General features: G+C 52.2%; 8 protein-coding genes across 8 annotated transcripts; 2 read left to right on the forward strand and 6 right to left on the reverse strand.

The window, feature by feature from the left end:
• Positions 1-2,725: 2,725 nt before the first annotated feature.
• On the forward strand, positions 2,726-5,119 carry BDV17DRAFT_278721 (uncharacterized protein; the record flags this gene model as incomplete). Its single annotated transcript, XM_073759581.1, has 4 exons — positions 2,726-3,709; positions 3,764-4,610; positions 4,662-5,014; positions 5,072-5,119. 4 exons carry the CDS (start codon positions 2,726-2,728, stop codon positions 5,117-5,119), a joined length of 2,232 nt encoding a protein of 743 aa, XP_073621392.1.
• Positions 5,120-6,960: 1,841 nt separating this feature from the next.
• BDV17DRAFT_278722 (putative MFS transporter) lies at positions 6,961-8,669 on the forward strand (the record flags this gene model as incomplete). The annotated part of the gene is made up of 7 exons (XM_073759582.1): positions 6,961-7,212; positions 7,267-7,369; positions 7,417-7,557; positions 7,745-7,814; positions 7,853-8,075; positions 8,139-8,264; positions 8,313-8,669. 7 exons carry the CDS (start codon positions 6,961-6,963, stop codon positions 8,667-8,669), a joined length of 1,272 nt encoding a protein of 423 aa, XP_073621393.1.
• Positions 8,670-8,852: 183 nt separating this feature from the next.
• On the reverse strand, positions 8,853-12,609 carry BDV17DRAFT_10020 (glycoside hydrolase family 35 protein). Its single transcript, XM_073753666.1, has 6 exons — positions 11,697-12,609; positions 10,671-11,652; positions 10,323-10,616; positions 10,196-10,267; positions 10,053-10,140; positions 8,853-9,987 (listed from the first exon to the last, which is right to left on the reverse strand). The coding sequence occupies exons 1-6, from the start codon at positions 12,495-12,497 to the stop codon at positions 9,135-9,137; spliced, it is 3,090 nt and encodes a 1,029-aa protein (XP_073621394.1). The 5' UTR covers positions 12,498-12,609; the 3' UTR covers positions 8,853-9,134.
• Positions 12,610-13,095: 486 nt separating this feature from the next.
• On the reverse strand, positions 13,096-15,343 carry BDV17DRAFT_10027 (elongation of very long chain fatty acids protein). Its single transcript, XM_073753667.1, has 2 exons — positions 14,457-15,343; positions 13,096-14,404 (listed from the first exon to the last, which is right to left on the reverse strand). The coding sequence occupies exons 1-2, from the start codon at positions 15,243-15,245 to the stop codon at positions 13,607-13,609; spliced, it is 1,587 nt and encodes a 528-aa protein (XP_073621395.1). The 5' UTR covers positions 15,246-15,343; the 3' UTR covers positions 13,096-13,606.
• A 524-nt stretch (positions 15,344-15,867) lies between these two features.
• BDV17DRAFT_249581 (uncharacterized protein) lies at positions 15,868-17,567 on the reverse strand (the record flags this gene model as incomplete). The annotated part of the gene is made up of 2 exons (XM_073756234.1): positions 16,125-17,237; positions 17,289-17,390. 2 exons carry the CDS (start codon positions 17,388-17,390, stop codon positions 16,125-16,127), a joined length of 1,215 nt encoding a protein of 404 aa, XP_073621396.1.
• Positions 17,568-21,160: 3,593 nt separating this feature from the next.
• BDV17DRAFT_249584 (uncharacterized protein) lies at positions 21,161-22,153 on the reverse strand. The gene is made up of 2 exons (XM_073756235.1): positions 22,132-22,153; positions 21,161-22,020 (listed from the first exon to the last, which is right to left on the reverse strand). Exon 2 carries the CDS (start codon positions 21,662-21,664, stop codon positions 21,446-21,448), a length of 219 nt encoding a protein of 72 aa, XP_073621397.1. The 5' UTR covers positions 21,665-22,020; positions 22,132-22,153; the 3' UTR covers positions 21,161-21,445.
• On the reverse strand, positions 21,757-23,024 carry BDV17DRAFT_249588 (uncharacterized protein). The gene is made up of 3 exons (XM_073756236.1): positions 22,132-23,024; positions 21,933-22,020; positions 21,757-21,779 (listed from the first exon to the last, which is right to left on the reverse strand). Exon 1 carries the CDS (start codon positions 22,494-22,496, stop codon positions 22,257-22,259), a length of 240 nt encoding a protein of 79 aa, XP_073621398.1. The 5' UTR covers positions 22,497-23,024; the 3' UTR covers positions 21,757-21,779; positions 21,933-22,020; positions 22,132-22,256.
• A 221-nt stretch (positions 23,025-23,245) lies between these two features.
• BDV17DRAFT_278725 (pseudouridine synthase PUS7) lies at positions 23,246-25,501 on the reverse strand (the record flags this gene model as incomplete). Its single annotated transcript, XM_073759583.1, has 2 exons — positions 23,246-25,226; positions 25,281-25,501. The coding sequence occupies 2 exons, from the start codon at positions 25,499-25,501 to the stop codon at positions 23,246-23,248; spliced, it is 2,202 nt and encodes a 733-aa protein (XP_073621399.1).
• Between the last annotated feature and the right edge of the window lie 159 nt (positions 25,502-25,660).

Raw genomic sequence — 25,660 nt, forward strand, 5'->3', positions numbered from 1 at the left:
GTGGACATGTAGCAATCTGTAACAAGAGATCCATCCCCACCGAGTTGTTTCTCTGGAACACAAACTGCGGGAGATCTGATTGATTAAGTCCCCATCGTGGAACGGCTAGATCCATGGAACTGAGCTGCGGGAAATATCCAGGGGTTCCAGGTTCTGGTGAGATTTTGGTCAGAGCTGTACCCACGAACTTGTCGGCCCTAAGGCGCGATTATTGGCTTGGTCGATTTATAGCACAAGTTCGTTAAGCCGGAGGTCAAGAGGACTGAAGAGGAAGAATGATAGCAAGGATGGTCTCTTGAAATCTTGTCGTCGCACTGAGTCTGGACCGAGTCATGGGCAGTCGCTTGAATCTAGAATAGGCAGATCAGGGGGGCATGATCTTCGGTCTGATCTCGTAGTCTTCTCCGTGAATTTCTTACACAAGGTGTCTCGGCGTCAGTTTCCTCTTGCTGGGAATCGGAAAACACGCAGTCTCCTATCAACTGGAGTCCACACAGCTCTTGGATACTTGTTTAGCGTTCCAGACTTTGAGGTCTGGGCTGTTGGCGACATGGCGGCTGACGAGCTCATCCGAGTCGCCCGGCGCTCTCCAGATGGTTCTCTCTCCGAGCTTCCGTTCATGAGCCTCGAGTTTGTTAAGCGAGCGCTTTCTTCAGAAACGTCCCAAATTCCTAGCTGACGCCTCGGCTGAAGTCATGGTTTGCGACAACGACGGCGCCCTGGTTAGCCGCGAACCGAGATTGCTGGCAGGGATGACCGGGTGAGAACCCTCCTGCCTGCCAGCATCCGCCCTTCCAAGCGTCGAGCACGTTCTCGCAAGCTTGGGACATTTTTGCCCCCGCTCTTTTTCCGTATTTAGGGTGGATAGAGGGGACCGAGAGGAAAATCGAAAAGGAGGCGACTGCTGGCCGTGCGATTGGCTGGCTCTGATCATCGTTAATACCGTTACAGCCTTGATACTCGAGATTCCCCACAGAAAATGGGCCTTGCAATCCAACTTCTAACGGAGTGGCGATGGATCGAAGAAGAATGTATTGACATATCAAACATAAGCAGTGACTTGAGATTCACTGTGGTCTTCTTGTAGAAGCAGCTGTCATCTGGGTTTCATCAAGATCGATCTATGAACTAGCGGCCCTGAACCATTGACCGGCGAAGCCAGTCCTTCCCAGCAATGAACGAACTCTGGAAACTCGAGCATGACGATGAAAGCCGAAGTTACCGTACAGCCCCAGAGCCATGTCTTACCCCTTTCGAGCTCTTGATAACGCTGGTTGGTTGGCGCGGATTCAGGAGAATTAATATTAATCTACAGACTATCTACGACTCTGTACCGTGCTCCGAGTATGCTGGCGATAGGACGATGGATCTGAGCATAATGCCATGATAGCGATACTATGAATGAAACTGCTGTCATATAGCGACATTCCGATCATCCACCAAGTAGTCTCAACTCCTGACAACTCAGCTGGTTCTGGTATGACTTGCAGCTGCACGGAGAGTAATCGCCATCTAGAATAGCCGTCACTTCATAAGTGCTTCTCAAGCCGCTAATCGATCTTCCTCCCCCTCGTGGGCGTTCCATCTTGCAGCACCCAGAAACCTTCCCTCCCCCCTTCCATCACTAGTGATCAGTACACTATCGCAAACAGTAGGCAATCCCAGCAAGCAAGCAAGTAGGACAGACCGAATGGCATAAACAAGTTCTCCAGGCGTCGCCGACCGCAAAAACAACCGCAGACAAAGAGCCAGGGCTTGCTGTGAGGCGTTGTCCCTTTTCGCGTCCAAACCGCCGTGGAAAATCCCGCCCGTCTGTCTCCGCCTGTCAGTCGGCTTCGCTCTCCCTGTCCCTCCCCCTAGTGAGAGCAGCTCATCCCATCAAATTCCCAATCCTCCTCCTCAATCCCGTTATCTCCCTCCTCCTCTTCCTTCTTCCTCCTCAAGTTCGTCTTCCCACCTTTCGTGATTTTCCTCCCCTTTACCCACCCTCCCCCTCCATTCTCTCCAGTCCCCCGGAAAGGCGCGTCTTCTGCTTGATTCAGAAGACCCGTGTCTTCCTACGGATCTGGTCACCGTTTCCTTTCGTTTCTCGTCTCTCTTACCTCCCCGGCTCTCTGTTCGTTGTCATCTTCATTTTCTGTTTCTCTTCTCTTCTTTCTTCTTTCTTGTTTCTTGTTCCTTTACCTATGGCTCGACCGCTCTAGACAGCATCCGCCGCCCTTGACCCTTGTGTTCCTTACATCGTACCTCATCGCTGGCTCCTCCCTCTTCGGTCCTCATTCGATCCGAGCCTTTTATTCCTCTTCTCTTTCTGTCGACAGCATTCGCTTCTCTGCATCCATCTGAGCGCTTTTCCTAGTCGTTTGTACCATTATAATTGAGATACAGGCATTTCTTAGATCAGGTACGGCTACCTCATTGCGAACAAATTTGCCCCTGCTACAGCGCTCTCATTCCTCAGAATAAACCTTCACTTGTGAGGTCTTCATCCAATCTTCGAACTCGGTTGCTTTGGTCGTACAATACTAACTGACGAATACGTGGTACAGATTTTCCCCCCTGTTCCCCCCTACCATCTCCTCGCTCGAGTTCCTCGCGACCACTATACATCATTGAACGCTGAAAGGTTTCATTCGCCTGATTCACGGGACGGAACCTTTCTCGGAAGACGTCGTTTAGAACGCGTCCGACTTCGACCACTCTCCGATTAGTGGAGGAGAACAACATGGCAGCTTTGGTACAGACGATTCCTCAGCAAAGCAGCGCGGTCCCGGTGCTCCAAACTCGCCCCTCTTCCTCCTCGGGTGCTTTCACAGCCTCCCAGTCTCTACAGCAATCGAACTCTCGAAATTCCGCCATGTCTTGGAACACATACAACACGACGGGCAATACGGGGGGCTATAGGTCGGGCCATCAGGTTGTGGCCCCCTACGCTTTCACGAGCACCCCCAACCTCTCCAATTCACCCAACATGCAGAACCGTCAGTCATGGTCTCCTAGTTTGAGACCTGATAATCGAACATCCTCTGCCCCTTCCGCACCCCAACTCCCCGCGAATGCTGCTCTCGCTGGAGTCAATTCACGCCCTGTCAACCATACTGCAGCTGGTTCTGTATCTACTTCATCCTCCAATTCTTCCGTCCAGTCATACATATCCAAAGACGACTCTGCTATTCCTTCTCGACAACTTCACAGTGATCATTCCATCCGCCCCCTGTCTACCGCCAACCTTCCTTCTCCTACACCCGCTTTCATGAACATGTCCTCGCCTACTGTGTCCCGCCCTTCACCCGATCGATATCGTCGTGGCAATCGTCGCTTAGAGGTACCCACTGGAGTTCCACCGGCACGCACGTCTCCTCCAATAATGGATGAAGCTTCGCAGCAAACGACGTCGCCTGGAACACCAGGGGTCAGGAACCTGGTCCCCGACAACAAGTCACATCTCGGTCACACTCGGGCCCCGAGTGCAGATGATATCTCACGGTCGGAGAAGCCACAGCCGGAACTGGCCAAGAGGTATCGACGAAGAAGCTGGGGAAACATTGACAACACTGGTCTCATCAATCTTGAGCTCAAGTTGCCTGTGGCGTCTCCCATTCCGATGCCGAAAGGCCAAGACTACTTTGACCAGGAGAGGCCAAGGTCGGCACAGTCAAATAGGGATGTTTCGGGAAGTATTCATTCTGCTCGTTCATCCACATCATCTGTAAGTATTTGCATGTGTTTGTACCCATTGCATTCGATACTAATCTTCTACTAGGTGGCTGACCCTAACGCTTCATCGCCAAAGCCTGATTCGAAGTCCGCAACGAAACCGGAAGAAACGAAACGCATGACAAAACCATCGCCATTATCCCAACCTGTTTCGGCAGACCCTACTTTGCCCGAAACCTCACAACCAACCCAGCGGGAACCGCCCAAGCTGGCCAGTCCTGCTACACAGCGTCTCGCAGAACTCTCGAAGAACGATACACATAAACCTGGAAAATCACGGCTGCGAAGAGCTTTTTCATTTGGAAGTGCATCTGAACTTCTCAAAGCATCGCAGACCGGCCATCGCAAAGATGGACTATCGGTGGACAAGTCTCGCAGGGATCTCCTCAAGGAAGAGTTGGGCGCTGAGCAGGCTGCCATAGCTGAACAGCAGGAAGCCAGCGGGTTGGGTGAAAGCATATACTCTCATCACCAAGGCCGCTTCTTCAACAGCTCTACCGATAACTTGTCCATCTCCTCCACCGCCTCCTCCGCGTCGATCATGCTGCGGAAAATGGGCAAGGGGATGAAGCGATCTACTCGGTCCCTTGTTGGCTTATTCCGGCCAAAGTCAGCATTGACCGCTCCGGGTGAAGACATGACGGCGGAGCCGATGGCGCCCCAGGTGTCGGTTGTGAATATCGAGGCAGACCGGAAAAGCGTCGCAGCGAATGCAGACCCGCAAGACCTCCCCCATGGCGGAACCGTATTCCCCAAGATGGAGCTTGCCGTTGATCCCACTTCTAACCAGGACGAAGACCTGGCAGATACCGTGCAATCGCGTAAAAGCATTGTTGGTGGGGATAGAGAGCGTGCAGAGGTCCTCGCAGCCGTCAGAAAGGGTATTCTTAAGAGTAAGATTTCATCTACCCTTTACAAAGCAAATTACTAATTTCGTTCTATAGAAACTAACTCTGATATTGCTTTATCCACAGCGGCCAAACTCGGCGCGCCAACTGAAAATGGCACTGATTCACCACAATCCAGTGCGCCCAGCACCCCCGAGGATCAACCTCGAACCGGGATTCGACGTCCCGACACGGTGAGAATCGCCAGCTCGGATGACCTACCTGACGCAAAGAATGCATCTTTGGGACCAGGAACTGCTTCCAAGAGTCTCCTTTTCAGTCCTCGGATTCAATTCCATGAGACGTGGCCCAGCGGAGAATATGACCGACGCGGAGATATCGCGACATGCAACCGACTCACTCCTCTTCTTGCCCAGCAGATTAAGGAGGAGATCAATAACTTCAAGATGGTAAGTTTTAACCTGTGCATGGAAGTTTGTGATTTCACCGCTTACTCGCGAGTCTAGGAGATGGAAGTTCACGAAACCTCGAAAATCTACACGCACTTTCTCTGAATGCAGCATTGCAAAACGGCGTTCTCATTTTCTCTTCGTTTCTCGTGTGCCATTTAACCTCGGACGGCGATGGATCTATGATGAAGGGTGTGGTACCACAGTTGGCGTCTTGTAGACCTGGTTTATCTCTAGAGCAAATCGTTTTGGTTGTGCGGTCTGTCTCAGCTTGGTGTCTTGACCCGCCTCGGTCATCTGGCATCAAACGACCTCTCCCCATTTGCGAATCACGATGTTTGGCCTCCTTGGTCCCTAATACATGCTCTGGTGTTACGGTGACAGCAATCTCTTCTGATCCCAGGGGTGGAAAGAGTGTTTTCTTCAAGCATGCAGCCCGGCCTTATGCGGATCCAGCAGCGGACAGAAAAAAAAAAAGAAAACGAAGCGGTCGATCGTTGGAGACGCTCTGACCTCGACCTCTTCCGGTCGTACGCATTGTACGCATTGATCTACCTTGCGCTCAGGATTTTGGGCATTGATCTATTCTTCTCTTATCCTGTCCCCCAGATCCAGTCACGTTTATGGAATTTCCAACTTCTCTTCTTTCCCGACACTATGTTCGCTTCACGCAGTCTTTATTTTAATCTTTCGTCTTTGGCAAGCGTGGAACTCGGCAGTCCCATTGATCATTACCACATATTTCATTTTCTTTCTCTCGTCGCCATCAAACTCGCAGTGGCCACTTTTTCATCGTGTGTTCGCGTTCTGGAAATCGATGCACTGGCATATCTCGAGCAGTTTGAAGCATCTGTCATTGACCGTGGTCTTCTTGCAGCATATTCAGGGCTTGCTTTTTGTTTTCATTATCTGTTATTTTGGCATTGAACCTGTATCCACGTTTTGTCGCTTCTCATGCACACGCTCTCTTTTGTTTCGCTCATAGCTGTTGTGATACTGTATCTGGTTGGATGGCATAAGGACCAATTCATCTCTATTTCCGCGTCTCACGACCTTTGACTGCTATACAACTCCATAGGCCCGTAGGAGCGTACGATCAAGGCATAGGCTAAATGTAACAACAGCTGTCTCGGAGAAGATGCGACTTGGTGGTGTTGGAGCAGATTCAATCGGACTTCCCTGGGCAAATACTACCAGCGCCGGAGGAATGAGGGGAGAGAGCTGGCATATGAGCAGCGCTGTCGGGGTAAGACCGAGATGCCACGCTGCTGGTGGAATGTGAGTGCAGATCGCCCGGGACGAACTCGGTTAAATGCAATGAGTCGGCTGGAGATCGAGCGAAGCATCTTCCTGGAAGCTTGTTTGGATGGACGTTATCTTGGAATGTGCCTGTATCCAGTTCATGATTGTTGAATGTTGACCTACAGTTTGAATGACGGCTTTCGTCACTTCCGTTGACTGATCACGGGTCTACCCCCTTCTTTCCTCACCCCTCCGCCTCTCCTTCCATTCCCTCCTCAGTAATCTTCCCAGAGTCCGCCACGCCCTCCAGGCTTCCTCTTCCTCTCCACAACCAACCCCGTGCGAAGTGGAACCGCTCCCCTCTAGACCCCAGACCGATGTCCCCGCACCCGACTCTGCTATTGGCAGGACTTCCTCCGTGCCCCTTCTATCGGCAGCACTGAGCGCACTCCTCTCGGCCTTCATTCCTCCAGGTTGAAGGTTTACTGCAACAGTGCAGCAAAACGCTTCCGAGTCACTTTATACCCCGAGAACAAAATTCATGGACGACGGGGATACCCTGGGTTATCGGGTCTCTGCACAATATGAGGTCCCATATTTCCTTTCCGTTGCCCCCTCTATCCTTTATGATCTTTTCTACGCTTCCCTTTGCCCCCCTGTCGTCCCTGGACGCCATCCAGCCGTCTTGCATTAATTACGGCACCATGTTCACACGGGATTCAATCGCCCGAGCTGAGGGAGATATCCACAAAGGCCATGCCGAGAATGTAGAGGTCGTCCAGAAGGTCGCCAATGCCAACAGACCCAACCCGAGGAAGGAAGCGCCTGCCTATGTGGCGGGATTGTCTCCAGAGGAACGTGAACGGGCAGAAAGAGCTCTCATCCGCAAGACTGACATTCGACTGTTGCCAATTATCATCATGTACATCCTCAATTACCTGGACCGGAACAACATTGTGAGTGACATTCTGATCTTGAACGGCTGAGAATGTCCTGTTCATGGACTTTAGGCTGCCGCTCGACTTGCTGGATTGGAGAAAGACCTCGGATTGGTAGGAATGCAGTATCAAACCTGCGTCAGTATTCTGTTTGTGGGATACCTCCCAATGCAAAGTACGCCCCCGTGGACTAAGCTCGGCTGCTGGTACTAATGGAATTAGTCCCCTCCAACTTGATGTTAAACAAGTTCGGAAAGCCTGCTATCTACCTCCCCTGCTCCATGATTCTTTGGGACATCATCTCCACGTGCACAGCTGCAGCTCAGAACTATGCCGCTCTTGTTATCATCTGTTTCTTCCTTGGTTTTGTTTTTTGTTGAGGCGGCCTAATTCGTATGTTTTCCGAACCCTAGCTTCAGGTCTCTTGGCCCCAGACGTCTAATTGATATTTGCCATAGCCTGGATGTCTTTACTTTCCTTAGTGCTTGGTATACGAGGGAGGAACTCGGTTTCCGTACGGCCGAACTCTAATCCGGCTCTCTGATTTCAGGCGCTTTCTCTGGCTTGATCGCAGCCGGCATTACTGGAAATATGGACGGCAAGTTGGAGCTTGGTGCCTGGTAAGATACTGATTCACGCTTCAGCCACATTAGTCAAGTCCTGACTTTTTAGGCGCTGTAACAATTTTTATCGCCATATGCGCTATCTTCATTTTGCCCAACTTCCCACGTACCACCGGCTGGCTCTCAGAAGAGGAAAAGCAGTTAGCTGCATGGCGGCTAGAAGAGGATATTGGCGAAGACGACTGGGTCGACAGCGAGCAGCAGTCCTTCCTCCACGGAGACATGCTCGCCTTCAGCGACATCAAGACCTGGATACTGGTACACCCCCACTCAGTTGCGTAACAAACACAGAAGTCCGCTAACTAATAAATTCTACTATAGGTGCTTCTCATCCTCTGCATCGTCTCCTCCGCCTCCGTAACAAACTTCTTCCCCACCGTCGTCGAAACCCTCAACTACGGCAACATTGAAACCCTCCTCCTCACCGCACCACCCTACGTCCTCGATGTAATCACCGCATTCGCGAAAGCCTGACACGCAGACCCAACAGGCGAGCGCTACTTTCACATCGCAGCACTCCTCTATATCGCCGTCGCAGCATTCATCATCGCCGCAACAACCACCTCCGTCGGCCCACGCTACCTCTCCATGATGCTCATGGTTCCCTCGCTCTACACGGGCTACGTCGTCGCCCTCGGCTGGATCTCAAATACACTGCCCAGGCCAGCGAGTAAGCGTGCTGCGGCGCTTGCGGGGATTAACTGCGTGAGTAATGCGAGCAGTATCTATGCGAGTTATATGTACCCCGATAGCGACAAGCCGAGGTTTGTTACTGCTATGAGCGTGAATTGCGCGACGGCTTTGTGGCGATTATTTCGACGACGGTGCTTAGGGTTATTCTCGTTAGGTTGAACAAGAGGCTTGATCGTGGGGAGGGGATTACCGGTGGTGTGCCGGGGCAGGCCTCGGCTAGAGGGTTTAGGTTTTTGGTTTGAAGTCTGTCTGGGCAATTAGGTCTTGAATCTAGGGTTATTCATTTATGACATATGATAGAAATACATGAGATGAAGAAATGACTAGCACTGTTAGATCGTCCTTGGCCTTGTACAGTTGAAGGCAGGTATAGGGATGGGACAAAAACAAGCGCGAGAAAGGTGCAATGGGCACGGGGGCAGTCGCTCCTTCCCAAAAGTGGGCTTATTATGCTCTTTCCTTCCTAAACCAACTTGCTATCTACATGGAAGGTGCTATGGACTGGTTGTTCCTTCCTTTTGTGGAATCTTCCAGCGCGCCTTCCCTACATTGCCCCGTGAAATATCCTCGTCTAGGCAGAACACCCCGTCTTCTTTACTGAGAGGTAGCTGATAAAAACAAAGCCTACGCAAACTCCTTCCTCCCCTCATCCCAACCAGGCCTCAACCCCTCCACATCCAAATTCCTAACATCAAGCGAGCTTCCCAGCACATAATCCACCCGCCAATCCAGCTCAAGGTACGCACCTGCCTCCGTCTGCGCCCAAACCGCTACTCCGATCGTGTTCTCCCCGGTGTAATCCAGGATCCCCGGAGGAACGGGGTACACGATTTGGTTTCCGACGGAGGGGTTGTATCGGCCGTACTGGTAGCCGTTGACGAAGAGTTGGGCGCGGAAGGCGGCTGTGTTTCCTTCGCCGGAGGAATCTGTTCCCTTCGTGGTAGTGATAGTGGTGTTTGAAGACGAAGACGAGAAGACAAAAGAGATAGAAACGTCGACGCCCGAGGGGATATCGAGGGCCGGGATAACAGTGCGAAAGAATTTCACCGTTGCGCCGGTGAAGGAGAGCGAGGTCTCGGCTTCCGAGACATCCAACTCACTATCGTCGAATCCCGGAAGGTGCCACCCGACGCGCTCAGCATAAAGGCCGTCTTCGTTATATACGCCTCGCACAGGGTCGAGGTCCGATTCCCCGCCTGCACCGCCAGCGACGCGCCAGTGTGTGAATTCTGGTGCCGTGGAGTTTCCATCATCATTCTCTGCGGAGAGGAGACGGGCCTCGGTGATTCCCCTAGGGTTGAGGACGCCGGTCGTTTGGTCGTGGCCTGTGTCGTCGTGAACAATTAAGAGGACGTTCGGTGTGCCGTCTTCGTTTAAGGTGTTTGATGGGAAGGTGAGGGTCGCGTTTGCTTGGTCGATTGAGGCATTGCCGAGGTGGGAGCCAAGGAAATGGCCATTTAGCCAGGCAGACCAGCCACTGAGATTTCAAAATATGTCAATCTGGGTTTGAGATTGGATTAGGGCAAGATTGAGGATGCGTACAATGCGTAGCCACCTTGGACGTTGAGGAAGACGCCAGAGGCGGAACTGTCGAAGTATCCGCGCCATAGACGCACGCCATTGTGAAATCCTGGTATTGATTAGTCTGCTTCTCTTGTCAAAAGGGACGGTGTCGGAAGATGTACCGTATTCGTTGGCATAGAGGACGGGAACCGTAGCCGGCTTATGAGGGTTCGGAGTGGTCAAGTGATTCGCCTCTGTATCTGGTGAACAACGCCGTTCTTCCTAATGATTCTAATTAAGGAAACCTACCAACCCAAGCCTTGCCCGAGTCGTCATAGTCCGGGAACCGCTCTGGCAAACTGTCGCTGGACTTCCACCCGCTGAGAGGCGGAAGTTCAATAGTAGGAGGGGCAGCGAGCTCAGCTTTGAGGCTGCCGTAGGACGTCTTGGATACAGTCAGGTCCTCTCCGTTCCAGGTAACCTTTTCTACTTCCTGCGAAGCAAAGACCTCCAGCGTTGTTTCACCCTCGGCGTCGCCACGTAGGGCTAACGTGGAGCCCGATAGATCGGCGTGTCGGACGAGATAGGGGCCGCTAACGAAAACTGCTGGACAGTTAATAAAGCCCGGCCAAGATCAACCGAATTGCCGGGACTCACCACTTTCGGACTCAGGAACAAGGGGATCATCTGTCAATGTGGGAGCCCAGAATGTATACGCCGCCTGTCTGTCAAGCAGAAGTACTCGTACGCCATTGTCTAGCTCCACGACGTTGATGCCTTGTGTCTGATTGAACCCAACTGCCAATGTTCCATTACTGGGGTGGAATCGCACTGGAGACGTGGAAGATCCTGACTTTGCGCCCTTGATGGCGAATTCGCCGGATTCGCCTGTGGGAACCCAGAGCACGAGAGTCGGCTTTCCGTCGAAGATCTCGTATGTCAAGACCTCTGCTGTGGAGTATAAGAGCGTCTCAGATCCAACATTGAAATCGGTCACGATAATCTTGGACTGATGTCCGTTGAGCCTGATGAAACCGCCGTGTCTTGGGATGGTAAGGGCACCCTGAGATGTGTTCACGTGTAATCTGAACGATTCGTCTGTTCCAACAGTAGTGTCCTCATGGTGGAGCACATAGAAGGCAGCGTTGTTCTCCGGATTCCGTAGCTCGGTAGCACTGACAGCCTCATTAGTTGTATATTGCGTCCCGTTTCCGAGGCGATCCGTCACGGTTAGATCCCTCGCGGCTCGCGTGAACAAGGCCAGCAATTTTGTCTCATAATATTTGGATCCAATTGATCGATCTTCGGAGATAGGGGCAGAGTAGTCGTAGCTGGTTGCAGTAACTGGTGCTGCAATCCCTCCCCAGTTTGTTCCACCGAAGACCATGTACAGACTAATCGCAGTAGATCGCTGAGCAATGTTCCACCTGTAGAATAGATTGGCGAAGTCGGCACCGGTATCCTCGGGGCAGCCGCCTTCGGGACCGTCCCACGGGTTGTAGGAGCCACCTTGGAATTCGGGCATGAAGAACGGCATGGACGGCTGGACTTCTTGGAAATAGTCGTAGTATTGAAGCACTTGATACGGCACATATTCTCCGTTTGTTCCTGTGCATACAGTGACATCGCAGCTCCAACACTGATTCCATTAGTCGAGACCAGATGTAGACCAGAGACACTCACAGAAGGGTACGAATCCAAGCCAACTACATCGACATTCCCGTCGGCATCCGACCAGTCATTGCCCCAGGACTTCGTTCTCATATTGGGATCATTGGCGCTCAAAGGCACGGTGATACCGTTGGCAAGAGCCGAGGCCTGGAGCAACTCCATGTAAGCGGCTGCCGTCTCGTTGAGGTCCCTGTCGACCGGATCCCCAATCCATTGCTGCCCGTATTCGTTCTCAATCTGGTATAGAAGCGTATAGTGACCATCAGTGACCTGGTATCTGCTCGTGATCTCGGACACTTCAGCAAAGTATGGTTCCCACGCCTCCGTATATCTGGGGTCGTCATTCCGTGTTGAGCCATATGCGCCTGTTGTAAGCCAGAGCGGGTAACCGCCAGCACTAGCTTCTGCATTGACGTAAGGCCCCGGTCGCACGATTATATACATTCCAAGTTCCTTCGCCAGGTCATAGATAGGTGTAATGTCACGGGCACCCGTGGTAAAGTCGACAGTCTGGTTGTTGGGCGCATGATAAGCCCAGCTAGAGTAGAACGCGAAACCAGTAAAGCCCAGCGCCTTCACCTTTTCCAGGACATCCCGCCATAGTGCCGGAACCGGGATACGCCAGTAGTGGAATTCACCTGAGAACAGGAAGAACCGTTGGCCGTGGACGTAGAAGCTGTAATGGTCCCATTGCACGACCGTGCTCAATCCATTGTCATGAACAGGCCATTCGGATTGAGAGTTGTTCTGAGCAGCTGTCAAAACTTGAAGGCTTCCCAGCCAAAAGAGAAGCAGCCGAAATAGTCGCGCCATAATTGGGAATTTGGGCGACAGTGAATGGACGGTTGACCGTGAGCAACATCTTCCTGGAATCGGGCACCGGCGCTTGAATTTATACTTGACTGTTTAATGAAGCGGGTTGAGGGTCTCTGAGTCCGGGCAGACCAAGCCACTTCGTATTATGAAATACAGAGGCAGTCGTCAGTTCCAAGAGGCCAAGTGGGGATGCGGAGAGAATCAAGTCATCGCGCTGTGGCCGAGTTTATGGTGATCACATCATAGATGTGGAGACCCATAGATATTCCTCCATTCACCTGGCAGGTCGGGCTGATTTCACCCGTTGGCCGACGTTAGACCCGGCTTAAAATCGCTGTTAGATTGGGAGAATGTCCGATGGGGAGAAGCGGAGATGAGGGGGTCTTCTCTTAAGAGATCACTCTTGGAAGGAAGTACGCAATGGAGTTTCAGTGGGTAGATGTATGTATGCAGTACTTCTCTATTTGTACTTTCTGTGTGTAGTACTATGGCAGTAATCGGAAGATTTCTTGGGCTCATTGCAGTCTAGAAACTCTTCGTCCACAGCTACGGCTGACAAGCAAACTCCATATGTTCAAGCAGGGTAATGAATATTCTCATGACTAGGATCTGTTCCAGGATTCCCGCCTGCTCTATTAAGAATAAATAGTTACGTCCTTTGTATCCTCTGAAAACAATAACAACAAGTGAGCCGCCAGGACGGAGCTCAAATGGCAAACCCAGACCTGGCTTTCAGAACTCCGCGCAAATATGTACAGTCCAGAAACCGTGAAAGAATAACCGACTCGCTTTTATACAGTATCAGAAGAAAGGCATGGTAACGGGACGCGTTAAGTCATGCTGCTGAGAGGCCTTGCACGCCTGTGTGACGGGCCGGTGGGAGTCCAATTCGACCCCTGAGGGTCTCACAACGTACTCTCTCATAGCTGAGCTCGTAGGAGGATCAGATGTGGAAAGGTGTTGAGATGGCTGCCATTGGGGGTCAAGCCGGGGGTATGAATAAAGTGGATGGAGGCATGCTAGTCCGAATTCGCAATCTACCAGGCCGCTTCGATTGTGAAGCGATTGTCTGGTGTCCACAAATCATGACTAACCAGATAGATCGATTACGCAGAGTTGTTCAAGACTCCAAAGGGGTTAGATGTCTTGACCTCGGCGTTACTGCCAGGCGCTTGTACTTCTTCTTTGCTGGCTTTCTTGGCTGCTTTACTGGCGGGGACGGCGGAAAAGCCCTGCTCCTCAGTTGCGCGCGCCTTCTTGGCAGCACCTGAGCGGGTTCGGATAGGTGAGTTCTCGGCGTTGTCCTGGAGCCTGCGGTTCGCACGTGATTTGGCAGCAGCCTCGTCCTCGGTTGTCTCGCTGGTCTCGCCGCTCAGCTCGGCTGCCTTCTGAATCTCACGGCTCACTCCCTTCAGCGCGTCCAAACCAGCTTTTTCGGCAGCGTGAAGTTGCGTAGGCTGAGTACCAGGTTCCTTGCGGTACAGGTAAGAGCGAACAAAGAAGCGGGCGAAGAGATAAGTCAGAGGCAGGAGGTAAGCAACGTTCAACCAGATAGCGAATCCTTGCCCGGAAGTGTCCATGCATGAAAGTAGGGGCCCGGGCTGCACGATCTCTTGAGGACTCTCGTTGTTACCAGGGTGGCCCACGTTCTCGGCAATGCCTTCAGCACCTGCTGCACGGAAGGCAAACTGCTTTACCCAGGACAACCCGGAGGCAGCTGCGGCTCCTGCACTAGCATAGGCAGCGGGTGCGAGGCGAACTGGTGGAAGAGAGTAGTAGACAAACAAGTAGGATGCGGCCATTGTCGATCCGAGAATGAATTGGGTGATTTGCATGCTGGTCAGGGAGCGCTTGACGATGGTGGGTACGCGGATACGGAAGGCAGTGATAGTGTAGTAGGTGTACTATTTCCGGTTAGTACAATCAGTTCTAGGAATGAAGAAAGGGCGGCTATACCATCATCGCGTGAATCGCAGAGTTGACGAGAGTAAAGATCCAAATAGGAGGCGCAACGTAGCGAATGCCAGCCCACATGCACATCATAGCACCGGCATGGTGGTAGGTCTGCAGAGTCGAACTCTTCTTGCCTTTAGCAAGGATGATCACTGTATCGAGTACCTCATAGAACTTCGAGAGGTAGAAAATCCAGCCCAGAAAGGCCAAGCCTCCGTTCCACAAGCGACCGACATCCGTCGGGTCTGGAACACCACCTTCGCCTAACTTGTACTCTGGGTTGTTAATTGACCATTGGTTCACCGTGCTGTTATAAGTAGCCGCATTTCCGTATCCCCGGGGTCCGTTGCACTTGCACAACGCATCAACGACACCCAAGAGGCCATTTTCCTCCCACGAAGGCCAAGTGGTGCGGAATGCGCGTACCATTCCGGCGAAAGTCCATGCGGAGTAGAAGGCGAGGAAAACATTGTGCAGGATAACGAAGGTCTTGAACGCTTTCGTTTGACTAAAGCCGTAGGGCTTGTATCCGCGGCTCTTGTTGATGCGGTTGATAATGACGACGGTGACGGCATAGACGCTAGCAATTGTGATGGGCACGCGAACATCGAGGAGCTGGTTGTACAGACCGGGAGGTATGTTGAATGGTTGGTACCATGTGGGCTCGTCGAGCTGCGGAGCAGGAACAGTGACCGGAAGCTCGTCTGGGGGAAATTTGAGCAATGAGGCTGGCGGCAGAGCAAACCGCACAATGGCAGGGCCTGACCCTGTATCCAGGGCAAGATCGTACATTGCGCTTGCAATTGTGGTGTTTAAGAGGTGAGTAGAGATGGAAGAATTGTTTTTTCGGAAAAGTTCTGAAGAGATAAGGAACAAACAGGCACAAGCGAAGAATCAGGGGTCCGGCGCAAAACTTCACCTCGCGGGCGACTGAAGCCTAGAATCAATTTAAACACGACGACGAAAAAGCTATGCAAGTTCCAAGAGACTAATGATGATGATATAACTCGCTGCGATTTTCGTTGTGGAGCCGCTGCATAGTAATTCTGTTGGGCCGAGGTCCCAACAACTGCACAACACAGCAAATCCCTGCTGCCTGTGAATTTGTCCGAGTCGCCAAATCTTGGGTTCCAAGACGATGGACAGCAATTTGTGCTTCTCCTGGTGATAAGCGCTCTGGCCGGAAGCTCGAACATCGCCTCCGTTTCTGGCAGGTACAAACCATCGACCAGGGCTGCTGACGTCGGTATGATTCTCACGCGAGAAACTTCCGAACGGGTCTGACAACAACGGGAACCGCGCGCGTGTCCGCGACTGTTCTCCACGCGTTCCAACTTCGTGGGGTGCGTCAACAGGATGGACTTCTTAAGTTCTTACGGAGTGCTGACTCGGTCACTCGGATCACTCCTATCAGAAGTGACAGAACTGCATAATCTAGACCCAATTTTTAAGGTCGTCGGTTCCCGCAAATACAGACACAAAATAATGGCCTTGTCAGAGGGCAAATACCAATGCCACAGCAGCGAACGATATTCCATCCATGCTCACGTGACGCTAATCACTCGGCCGTAGTTACTGAGATGCTACATAATTTCGATACGCTACATATGACAGTACAGGAACAAACGCCGTCGATGTATTTCTGCTCTATAATGTAGACTTAAGCCCTGCTCAGCGGGGTTTAGTACCGAGCGGAAGTGGCGGCGGTGCCGGTGATCCCGTACTGACAGGCGCTGACCGTAGCCCGGCCTTCTTCTGGGGTGGCGGGGGTGGAGGCGCCTTTCTCTGGGCTAACGACACGGTGTCGGTACTTGAAGTCGTTGTACGACTCAGATTTGGATGCGGGGGAATGGGAGGAGCCTGCTCCGAGCTTGCTGATTTGCCATCCAGGGCGCTGTTTATCCGTTCAGTTATGCCGTATTTCTGATTGAGCCCACTGAGTTTCTGCTTTCCAGAGTCAATCTGATCGCTGTGCTTTGCGCGAAAATCGCTGAATGCGGACTTGGCGTTTGCGACATTTGTACCAGAAGCAGCTGGGGACGTTGGCTGTCTTGCCGGAGGACGAGGTGCAGACGGTGTTGACTCGGAATTGGTTCTCATCTGAGCAAATCGACTTTGTAGCTCGTTCACCGGCGCTTGGTTGTAGCCCGTGGATGGCGATGTCGGGTTTGAGGGTCTGCTGCCAATACCGAGACCCGGAACGGAGACGCCCGCTTGGGAGAGACGTGACGTGGCGGCTTGGTTTATATAACTATCCTGAATTTGTTCTGAGGCTTGCGGGCTGGGAGAGTACGCAGGGGGGGGAGAGGGCGTATGTGAGGCCGGTGTTGAGGTATTCGTCCGAGGTGGTACCCGAGGCGGGACACTGGGCGGAGCGCCGGTTTTCGGCCTAGGGCTTGGGGCTGGCGGTCTCGTTTCTGTAGCTGCACCTACCCGTCGTGGAGGTGGTAAGAGTGTGCTGGTGTCGATGCCTGTTCGATTCGCGCGATATGGTACTGGGGGTCTTCTTGCAGCCTCTTCTGCTTCCTCTGCTTGCCGCCTCGCCTCCTCCTCTTCCAGCTGCTTCTGTGAATACTGATTGTTGATCTGAGACTCGCTCAAAGGCGCGCCCATCCCGCTGCGATCCGGGGTGGTTTCGTTCGGAAGCGCCGCAGCGCCATGGTATTTGATGTGTTTTGGAGGCGGGCCGAAAGATGACGGGTCCTTGAGAGATTCGAGAGGCCGGGAGACGTGGTTTTCTCTTTCTTCATCTCTCGGGTCTCTCCCTTTTCCCATCCATCCAGCCTGTACGGAAGGTCAGAGCAAGAGTTGTATGTGAGACGCCGAAGTACTTACCACCTGATTGACACCCTTGAAATCGTTCCGCCAGCTCTCCTTCTTCCCGTCCCGACCTTTCGGGTGCCAGCCATCTTTCATAATACCCTTGAATCCACTCATTGTGCAAGAGAGAGGCGATTTTGCAAGACGATGAGATTAGCGACGACAGGGAAGTTCGGAGAACGTTGAAGCTGACGAAATGCTATCATAAAGTTCCCCGCAAGCTGGGCCGAAAGCGGTATGGCCGGAAATGCTCCGGCCATGGCCAGCCAAGCCGCGTCAGCAGCGACCAGCTACAATAATTTAGAGGGATCTTACAACCGCGGAAATCCTAGCATCTCAAATGTTAGCTTGAAGTTAGTATGATACTACTAGTTACTTATTAGCCTCTATGATAATATATATACTCATAATGGTATCCTTTTGCTTGGTATTTTTTAAAGGTTCAACGGATGTTATTTTCTTCGAATTGTCCATTGAGCAGCTCCTCCAGCACTGTGGGAGATGGCCGGAGCCAAAATCCAAGCTTATTATGACAACGTATCCTTCCATCCTTCGAACTGGGTTAAGCAGCTGCGCTCTGACGCGGGATTCAACCTTTCTACCGCCATATTCTCCGGATTCCAACTCCTGGGCTAGGGTTTCATGTCCTCCTTTTGCTGCCGACCGTGCCGTCCATGACTGTGGTTGCAACATAGCGGAGCGCTGGGAGCTATCCCCGACATGCAGAAATAAGAGAAAGTATGAGTGGCTGCCATTCCAGAAGGCGAAGCGTATGCAATAGGTAGCATAAGCCAGGCCGCATGTGTAATACTAATATCCCTCTCGGCACCTGCCCCTCCTCATTAATCATCGTACAATGGTATGGGCGATATAGCCTCTAGGTTGAGGTATGAGCTTATCATGACGAGCAGAGCACAGACTAGGCGTAAAAGCTAATCAAGCAAAGAGATTAAAGTTTATGCAGAAAGAATGATCTTATGAAGAAACAAGGCTATCTAAACCCGCACGTACTGACAAAAACCTGAGGACCTTCTTACATATATAGGCCACAAATGGCGAATGAATATGACCAACAAGCATAACCAAACGATTACGGCTCCTGACAAGTCGGGATCGGGAGTTCTCCCTTCGGACTGCAGGTCAGGCCTCTACAGCAGTCGGTGCTGCTCGTACAAAAGAGACCTGTTGCCGTGCATTGCCCTTTTCCACAATATTTCAGACCTTCAAATGAAGTGAGGCACTTTGCTCCATTGTTGCAATGGTCGTCGTGCTGACAATCAGTGAATGCTTGACCCGGCTTTTTATTCTCGCAAATCTTAGAGCTGGCGAAAATGTTGTCAAGAGTGCAGGTAAGCCCTGCGTTGCACTGGTTGCTCCCTGTGCACTTTGCGCCAAATCCGCCTCGGACTTCTGTGCACTTCCCACTTTGGCAACTACTAGCTTGACACTCCTCATCATAGGTACAGGCAGCCCCGACATCGAGAAATGAGGAAACACATTTCTTGGTCGAAGGCACACACCGAGAAGGTGTGAAGCACTGATCATCACCGTAGCAAGGCTGTCCAGGATTTCCATGCTGTCCGGGATTGCCATCAGCTACAACAGTACCAGTTGCAGTCAGGAACAATGCAAAAATAAATGACAGATGCATAGTAGGCACGGTGGTGGATAGATGCTGAAAATGACAGTCAGCAACCATGTATGTTGTTCAGTTCATTTCATCTGCAAGCCGCTGCAAGATGAAAATACCTTTCTTGATTCAAGGGAGTTCGGGCAAGAATTGCTTTAATTGGTTTGAGGTACTTTATGTGCCTATATTTTATTGTAGCCGACGTTAGTATAAATTCTTGTCCGGGTTTTCACGAGCAGCTTTACCTGGGTTCTAGTTGTTTGAAAGCTTTGAACAAGTGCTGAGGAGCGCAGAGGAGAAGAGAGCCGTATCTATAAGGAGCCAGTGTAGCTGCACTCAAGCAAGGAACTTTTGCGGTAGAGCAGCCCTTAGCAGCTTCAATACTAATAGTGAGCTCAAGCTCGCCGATCTGTACTCGCAATGTGAATATAAAAAGCTCATCGCTCCACTTCCTTCAAGAACGCTTTTCCTACTCGTCAATGCTCGCTGCAATCGACAAAATCCTAGACTGTCGCGTCGGCGAGCCGCGAATCACTATCAATATCTTCATGACGATCGTGATTGGCAAACACGTAGATTATTTTCCTATGGGGCTCGTGGACCTTGCAGCGATCGATCTGGGAGGATCTACAAACTATAGATTTCTAGTGCGGGCTGCAGATAGTACACCGCTCGTTCCAAGATCTCTCCTTCGCGCGTGGGTTGGGATTGAACAATGTGTTGTAGATTGACGCCCCTGCGAAGTAGTATATAATCTATCTCAATCTTTAGGGCCCTCAAGCCAGGTTTACCAAGTTCATCGCTCTCGCATCCTAAGTGTGCAGGGAAGTTGGGTTTCCCGCACCGTCTCATGGCTGGCTGCCCTAATCGCCAGGCACAGCCGCGTGAACCTACAGAGAAGTAGACTCGGGAACCCAAGGGCGCAGGATACTACAGTCTACTAGTACTAGTGCCAGAACCAAAGGCTTGATCGATCAAGGAGAGTCAGCGAAAATTTAGTTGATAAGCCTAAGCCGCTATGGCATCTCTTCACCTCGGCCAGGTGGGTGTGCGAACCTAGTGCTATTTTACAACTGACCATTGTGGGATTCCAGTAGAAACAGGTAATTAAGAAAGAGCGTCTGAGCAACTCCTGGAGAGCCTTCAAAGTGAGTATAAACCTTTCAGCTAGATAGGCCCCGCGGGAAAGACTACAATGCAAAGAGCTGAGAGATAGCCCTTAGTCGGATGAGTGCGACATTATTGATTGGGTGGGAACAAAAAGCAGTCGGATCTGGTTGACTCGACACACGTAACCCTGAGGAAGTCTCCATTCGATCGACAGATCAGAGACTCGGTGTGGGAATACCCTGGGCTGATAGCCTGATACAGGCCGGTTATTCCTCAGCTGTATACAAACACTCGGAGTCCAATAAAGCTGGCATAAGACGTTCAGTATTCCCTTGGAGATGGTATCGAGAAGAGCTACAAGGGACGCTCAACGCTAAGGGACGAAAAGGCCTATACTGGATACTGAGTAGACATGGGTAGTGTAGGTGGATTAGTCCGTACGCCATTTATGCTGTCCAGACGCTGTAATTTGTCAGTGCGGCCGCCGATCGATCATGTCTCGCAGATCCCGTAATTATGCTATTCCGTTTATTGATACTAGAGGAGCTAGCAATCAGTAGAAAGGTAAGAAAAGAGTAGATAGTGCACGGCGCACACCTGTTTGTACTGTTTCCAGTGTTTGCAAGGTTTGCATGCCTAGACGGGAAGGCCAGCGACAAAGGCAAGAGAAAGCAGCAGCCTCCCGCGGTCACCTAAGTAACGTGTCGATGTAGTTTTTCAGATCATGAACCAGGAGCACACATCCAATGCTGGTGATTCTGTAATTCAATGCCTCCCAACACTTACTGCTCAGCGCAGCTGATCGGATAGCTCACCACAAAGGCCACATGGGCGGTCAACTCGCCGAGGTTCCCAATGGCCATCATTGTTTTGGTGTCATTTACTCGTGACACTCGGGCATAAAGAGGACCAACAGTTAAACGAGGCTGCGCAAACCATAGGACTCTGATAATTCCGAGCATGTTCGTAATAATTCAGATCAGTTGGTTGTTGGCGCCGCAGTGGGCTTTGAAGGTCGTGGGGACATGCCGCTATACCTTTCTAGGCAGTAGGCATTCCACGAAGTGTCGGCCGGCCTGCCTGAGGCACAAGCCGAGCCTTTGACGAGGCTGCGGCTCTTTGTCTCTCCAACAATGAAACGGCGACTCCAGCTTACACCAGTCTGACACCAGCATTGGCATTTGAACTCCATCAAGGCTTATGATGGCTGACGTCCAGCTCACAAACCACGTTGACTACCCCACTGATCAACGTGGAGACGTGCGCCTCGAGGATTGGCCCCCAAACTTCGATGTCTGACGACTGACGGCCGCGCAACAGCAGGGCTGTGACTCCATTAGAGCGAATCCAAACCAGGCCCAACGCAGGCTAAATCCCTTCACGAACGGACCATACACCCTCAAGAGGGAAGAGCTACTAGCTTGCGGGCCGATCAGCACAGCCTCGTTTGGCTCTTGAAACAAAGCAGATTTTTTCTGAGAGCGACACTGTCTTGTTTCATGGTCTGTTTGGCGCTTAGTAGCGACAGTATGGCCGACGAGCAGGGATCCCAATCGTCAAATGAAAGGTCGTCAGTCAGAGAATAAAGAGAAAAGAGGAGAACGAAACGTCTTACCGCTATGATTCTGTACAACGCCCCCCTACTGCTCATCTGAGGCAATGGATGCTGATTGCTGATGCCGCTTCGTGTTCAGCCGTGCCCACTGTAGGAATAAACTAGCAGTTTATACCAGCAACGGCTCTCCGTGTTGGAGCCGCTGCGCCATGTCAGCTTTGGTTCTTCTTCTTTTCTCTTTTCAGCGACGCGAGCCCTTCTTCTTTCTGGTCCTTCTTTCTTTTCTCTCCTCTTTCCCCCTTGTTCTTTCGTCGGAATTCCTCCCCTGTCATTGATTTGGGGTCTTGGTTCTGACTGGCGCAAGTGGCTGTCAACTGATAGTCAGCCCGAATACGGCTGCCCGAGATAATTACTATAATTGGATCACTGATCTTTGTGCATGAAAGAGCAGAGTGAGCTAAGAGTTCTGAGAAATCTTACATCTAGCGGGTGGGGGTGAAAAGTACTACTTCTCCCCCATCAAGCTGTATAAAGTATGCAACGCTAACATGGGGCTCCCTCAGATATTTTCCTATCTCTCAGCGATGGATGAGAATTACAACAACAACAACAACAATAACGGCGACTGGGGCGTCGGCCAAACATACGCAGGGGACCAGGGCTACGCAGACACAAACACATACACGGATTATGATTTTGGGACGACAGTAGGCACAACCGCCACTACATTAGAAGCTGGAGAGTCAACGTCACCCCTACCCAACCTATCAGCATCCACAGAGGCAACCTGGACCTCCACTTCAGAGACCTCAACCTCATCCGACAGCCAAAACGACAGCAATGATGGCGACTCCTCCGGCGGCAGCGGCATGAGCACAAACACCAAAATCGCCATCGCCGTCCCCGTAGCCATCGTCGGCGCGGCCATAATCGCCGCAATAGCATTCTTTCTTCTCCGTCAGCGCCGCCGAAACCGCAATCGCCAGTCACAACCCGTCATCTCAACACGCAACCTCGAAACGCCCTCCTCCGCCTTCTTACCACCCCAGATCCAGCCCGTTCCTCCACCAGTCCCAATCACGCACCGCGCCGCGCCCGGTAGCGATGTCGAGATCCAACCGCCGCACCCGTCTGGTTCAGGTGCTGGAGCTGAGGCTGCGGCTGTCGGCATCGCGGTTACGGATCGAGATGTTGATCTCGACTGGCGGACGTCTGAGGAGCGGGCTGCTGCTGCTGCGGGGACTACTGCAACTGCAGCTGTCGGAGCAGATGGTCGACCCCGCTCACCATTCGACCACCCGGCTGATAACGACGACGTGCTATCTGTGATTTCGGACTTTAATGATCGTGAGGCGATGATGAGGAACAGGGGTCCAAGGGATGATGATATGTCGTCGGTTTCGAGTTTCGAGGGCGAGCCGTCGACGCGGAGGGGGGCGAATCGGGGGAGTACGTGATTTGACTTGAATTCTGGGAACAAGTTTCATAGTATGGTATAGTATACTCTTTACGTATTTATGTCTAATGCATGTGGCTACTTTATATCCTTGTGCGGAATGGAGTTCAGTGTGTTGCTTCAGTACTGTTATCGTATGGGCTGTGCGTAGACGATTCTCAGGTAACCTCATTGCCTTTCATGTAGATACATATCAGGTCTATGTTGAGCGAGCAGTGAGTCTACCGCCCACCCCCAAAATCAGGCTTATAAGCCTTAACCTTCCCCTTCATCAGCTCTCTCAGCGCCATAGTCGCATACTGGCTCGACCCAAGCTGGAATTTAAGGACGACAGCAATCTTATCACCACCACTACCTTGGCCCGTCTCAGCACCCGCCTTCCCATTCATAACCTCCAAATCGGTCTTAACAAACTGCTCATCATCCTTCTCATACAGCCGCACATCAACAGAGGAAGCACCCTCGCCGCCTTCCATCCGACTAAGCACCTTGCGATAACTCCCGCTCAGACTCGCGTCCTTCCACTTCCGCCGCATGTTGAAAGGGTCGAGGCCGCCGCCGCGAGAGCTAGCCATGAAGGTCTTATAGAAGTCCATCATCTTGTTGGGCGGGTAGAAGATGTCAAAGCCCGGCAGGGGGAGGACGATGTCGAAGATGGTGTATTTGCCGCTGGCGGCCTCATCGGCTGTTAGTGCTCGCGCGCGCGTGAACGTGTCTTCGGCGGCGTAGGCGCTGTCACCTGCCGCGGGGGCGATGATGACCTCGCCGTCTGCGTCGACGGTTGCGGTCTCAGGGGCTGCCTCTGCAGTGGTGGGGGCTGAGGCCGAGCCGTCCTTGTCACGGTGTTCGTGGATGAGGACGAGGTCGCCTTCTACTACGCGGTCGCCGTAGAGACGCCAGCGTTCACCGGCCGCGAGGTTCCAGACGAGCGATTGGTAGGCGTGGACGTACATGAGGCGGAGATTCCGGGGGATGGTTTGCAGGGCGCCCAGGTGGTCGTTTTTGGAGCGGCCAAGGTGGCGGATGATGTTTGATTCTGCGGAGAACTTGCGGGGCAGCTTTTCGAGGGCTTCGGGGACGCTGCCGGTTGTCTGGAAGATGTTGATGGCCTGTGCTCGTGCCTTGTCGTCGGAGCTGATGTTGACTGTGGAGGTGTGGCCTGCTTGTGAGGCGGCAAGCACGTGCGGGCTGTAGTCGAGGATTGCCTCGCAAGCACCTTTGTAGTCGTCTTGGAGGATCTTGAGGCCAACTGTATCGGTGCGGGTTGCGAATGTTCCGAAGCGCTGGAGACCGTAGTAGTTGAAGTAGCCTCGCTGGTGAAGGTTCCTGAGTGCGGTAGTCGCGAGGTCCTTTGCCTTCGTTACGGCGGTTTCGCTGTCCTGAGGGTTAACGCCAGGGATGTCGCACTCGCGCAGGGTTACGACGAATTCGTTTCCGGAGAGATCTCCTAGCTCGAGGCCGTGTGGTTGGTACTCGAAGTCTCCGACAACGGCGTTGCGCAGCGTCCGGTTGAGGTTCGCCAGGCGATGGGCCTGCAGACGATAGGCACATGCTCTCTGCACAGTCACTCCGCGCCGGTCTTTGGTGCCTGCAAACTGGAAGGATTTCGGATTCATCTTCAATGTGCGGGCAATGAATGAGATGACCTCCATGGTGTCCTTGTTCTCCTTGTAGATCGTAAAGTGCAAGTATGGTCCTCCCAGTTCATCCCAATTCACGCGCCCACGATCACGTCCGCTTCCACGTCCACCCTGGATATTCTTCTTGTTGCGGTTTGCAGCAACCGAGATAACCATCGTCCCATCGCTGTCCGTTGATGACTCGAGCTGCGAGTTGAAGATCCGACGAACCGCCTGATGCATTTTGATGCGCTGGTCGCGGTCGTTAACCACAATGGTGTTCAGTCTTCCCAGATCGCTGGGCTTGGCTTTCGGGTTCGACGCTGCTTTCTTATGTAGCGACACGATCATTGGAACATGTTGGGCACCGAAGAGCTCATCCATAAGCGTTGCGTCCTCCTGCGTCAATTGAAACTCAACAGGAGCCGGCGACTCCTCTGCCGGAGTTTCTGATTCCGTGGTCTTCTCTTCCTGCACAGGCACGGGTGTATCCCCATCCTTATTCGTATTCGGCGCCATGCTGCTTTGCAAATGCAAGACTTTCCCGTTCGGCAAAATCTCGTTGACAAGGAAATCCGTGTATCTGAAGACTCAATTAGCACGCAAACTTTATTCCTGCCCTACAAAGTAGTCCTACCGTTTCTTCAATATCCCCGCAAACCCCTCATTATCCGCGCTGACAAACTCGGTAATCCCGACCTCGAGTTCCCTCGCCGACTGATCTTCGGTCTCGGTCTCGGTCACGGTCTGCGGCTGCGGAGGAGGCCCGCCGGCGGAAACAACGACTTCGTCTGTGCTGGGAGCATTTTCCGTCTTGACGCGCTTTTGCGGCGGCTCGATAAGGTCGGAGATGTCCATTGCGCTGGGGAATTCGCGATGTTTGCGCTGGGGTTGAGCCAAAGGGACTCCGCGGAGCTTCATGAAAATCTCCGAAGGTTGCCAGCTTTGAGGGCTAGCCCTAAGTCCGCTTTAGGAAGTAAGGTTTCCAAGCCCAAGTATGGATAGCAGTACTCCAGC

Source organism: Aspergillus undulatus, assembly GCF_047715775.1.
Source record: "Aspergillus undulatus strain CBS 261.88 unplaced genomic scaffold BDV17scaffold_1, whole genome shotgun sequence".
NCBI classification, from domain to species: domain Eukaryota; kingdom Fungi; phylum Ascomycota; class Eurotiomycetes; order Eurotiales; family Aspergillaceae; genus Aspergillus; species Aspergillus undulatus.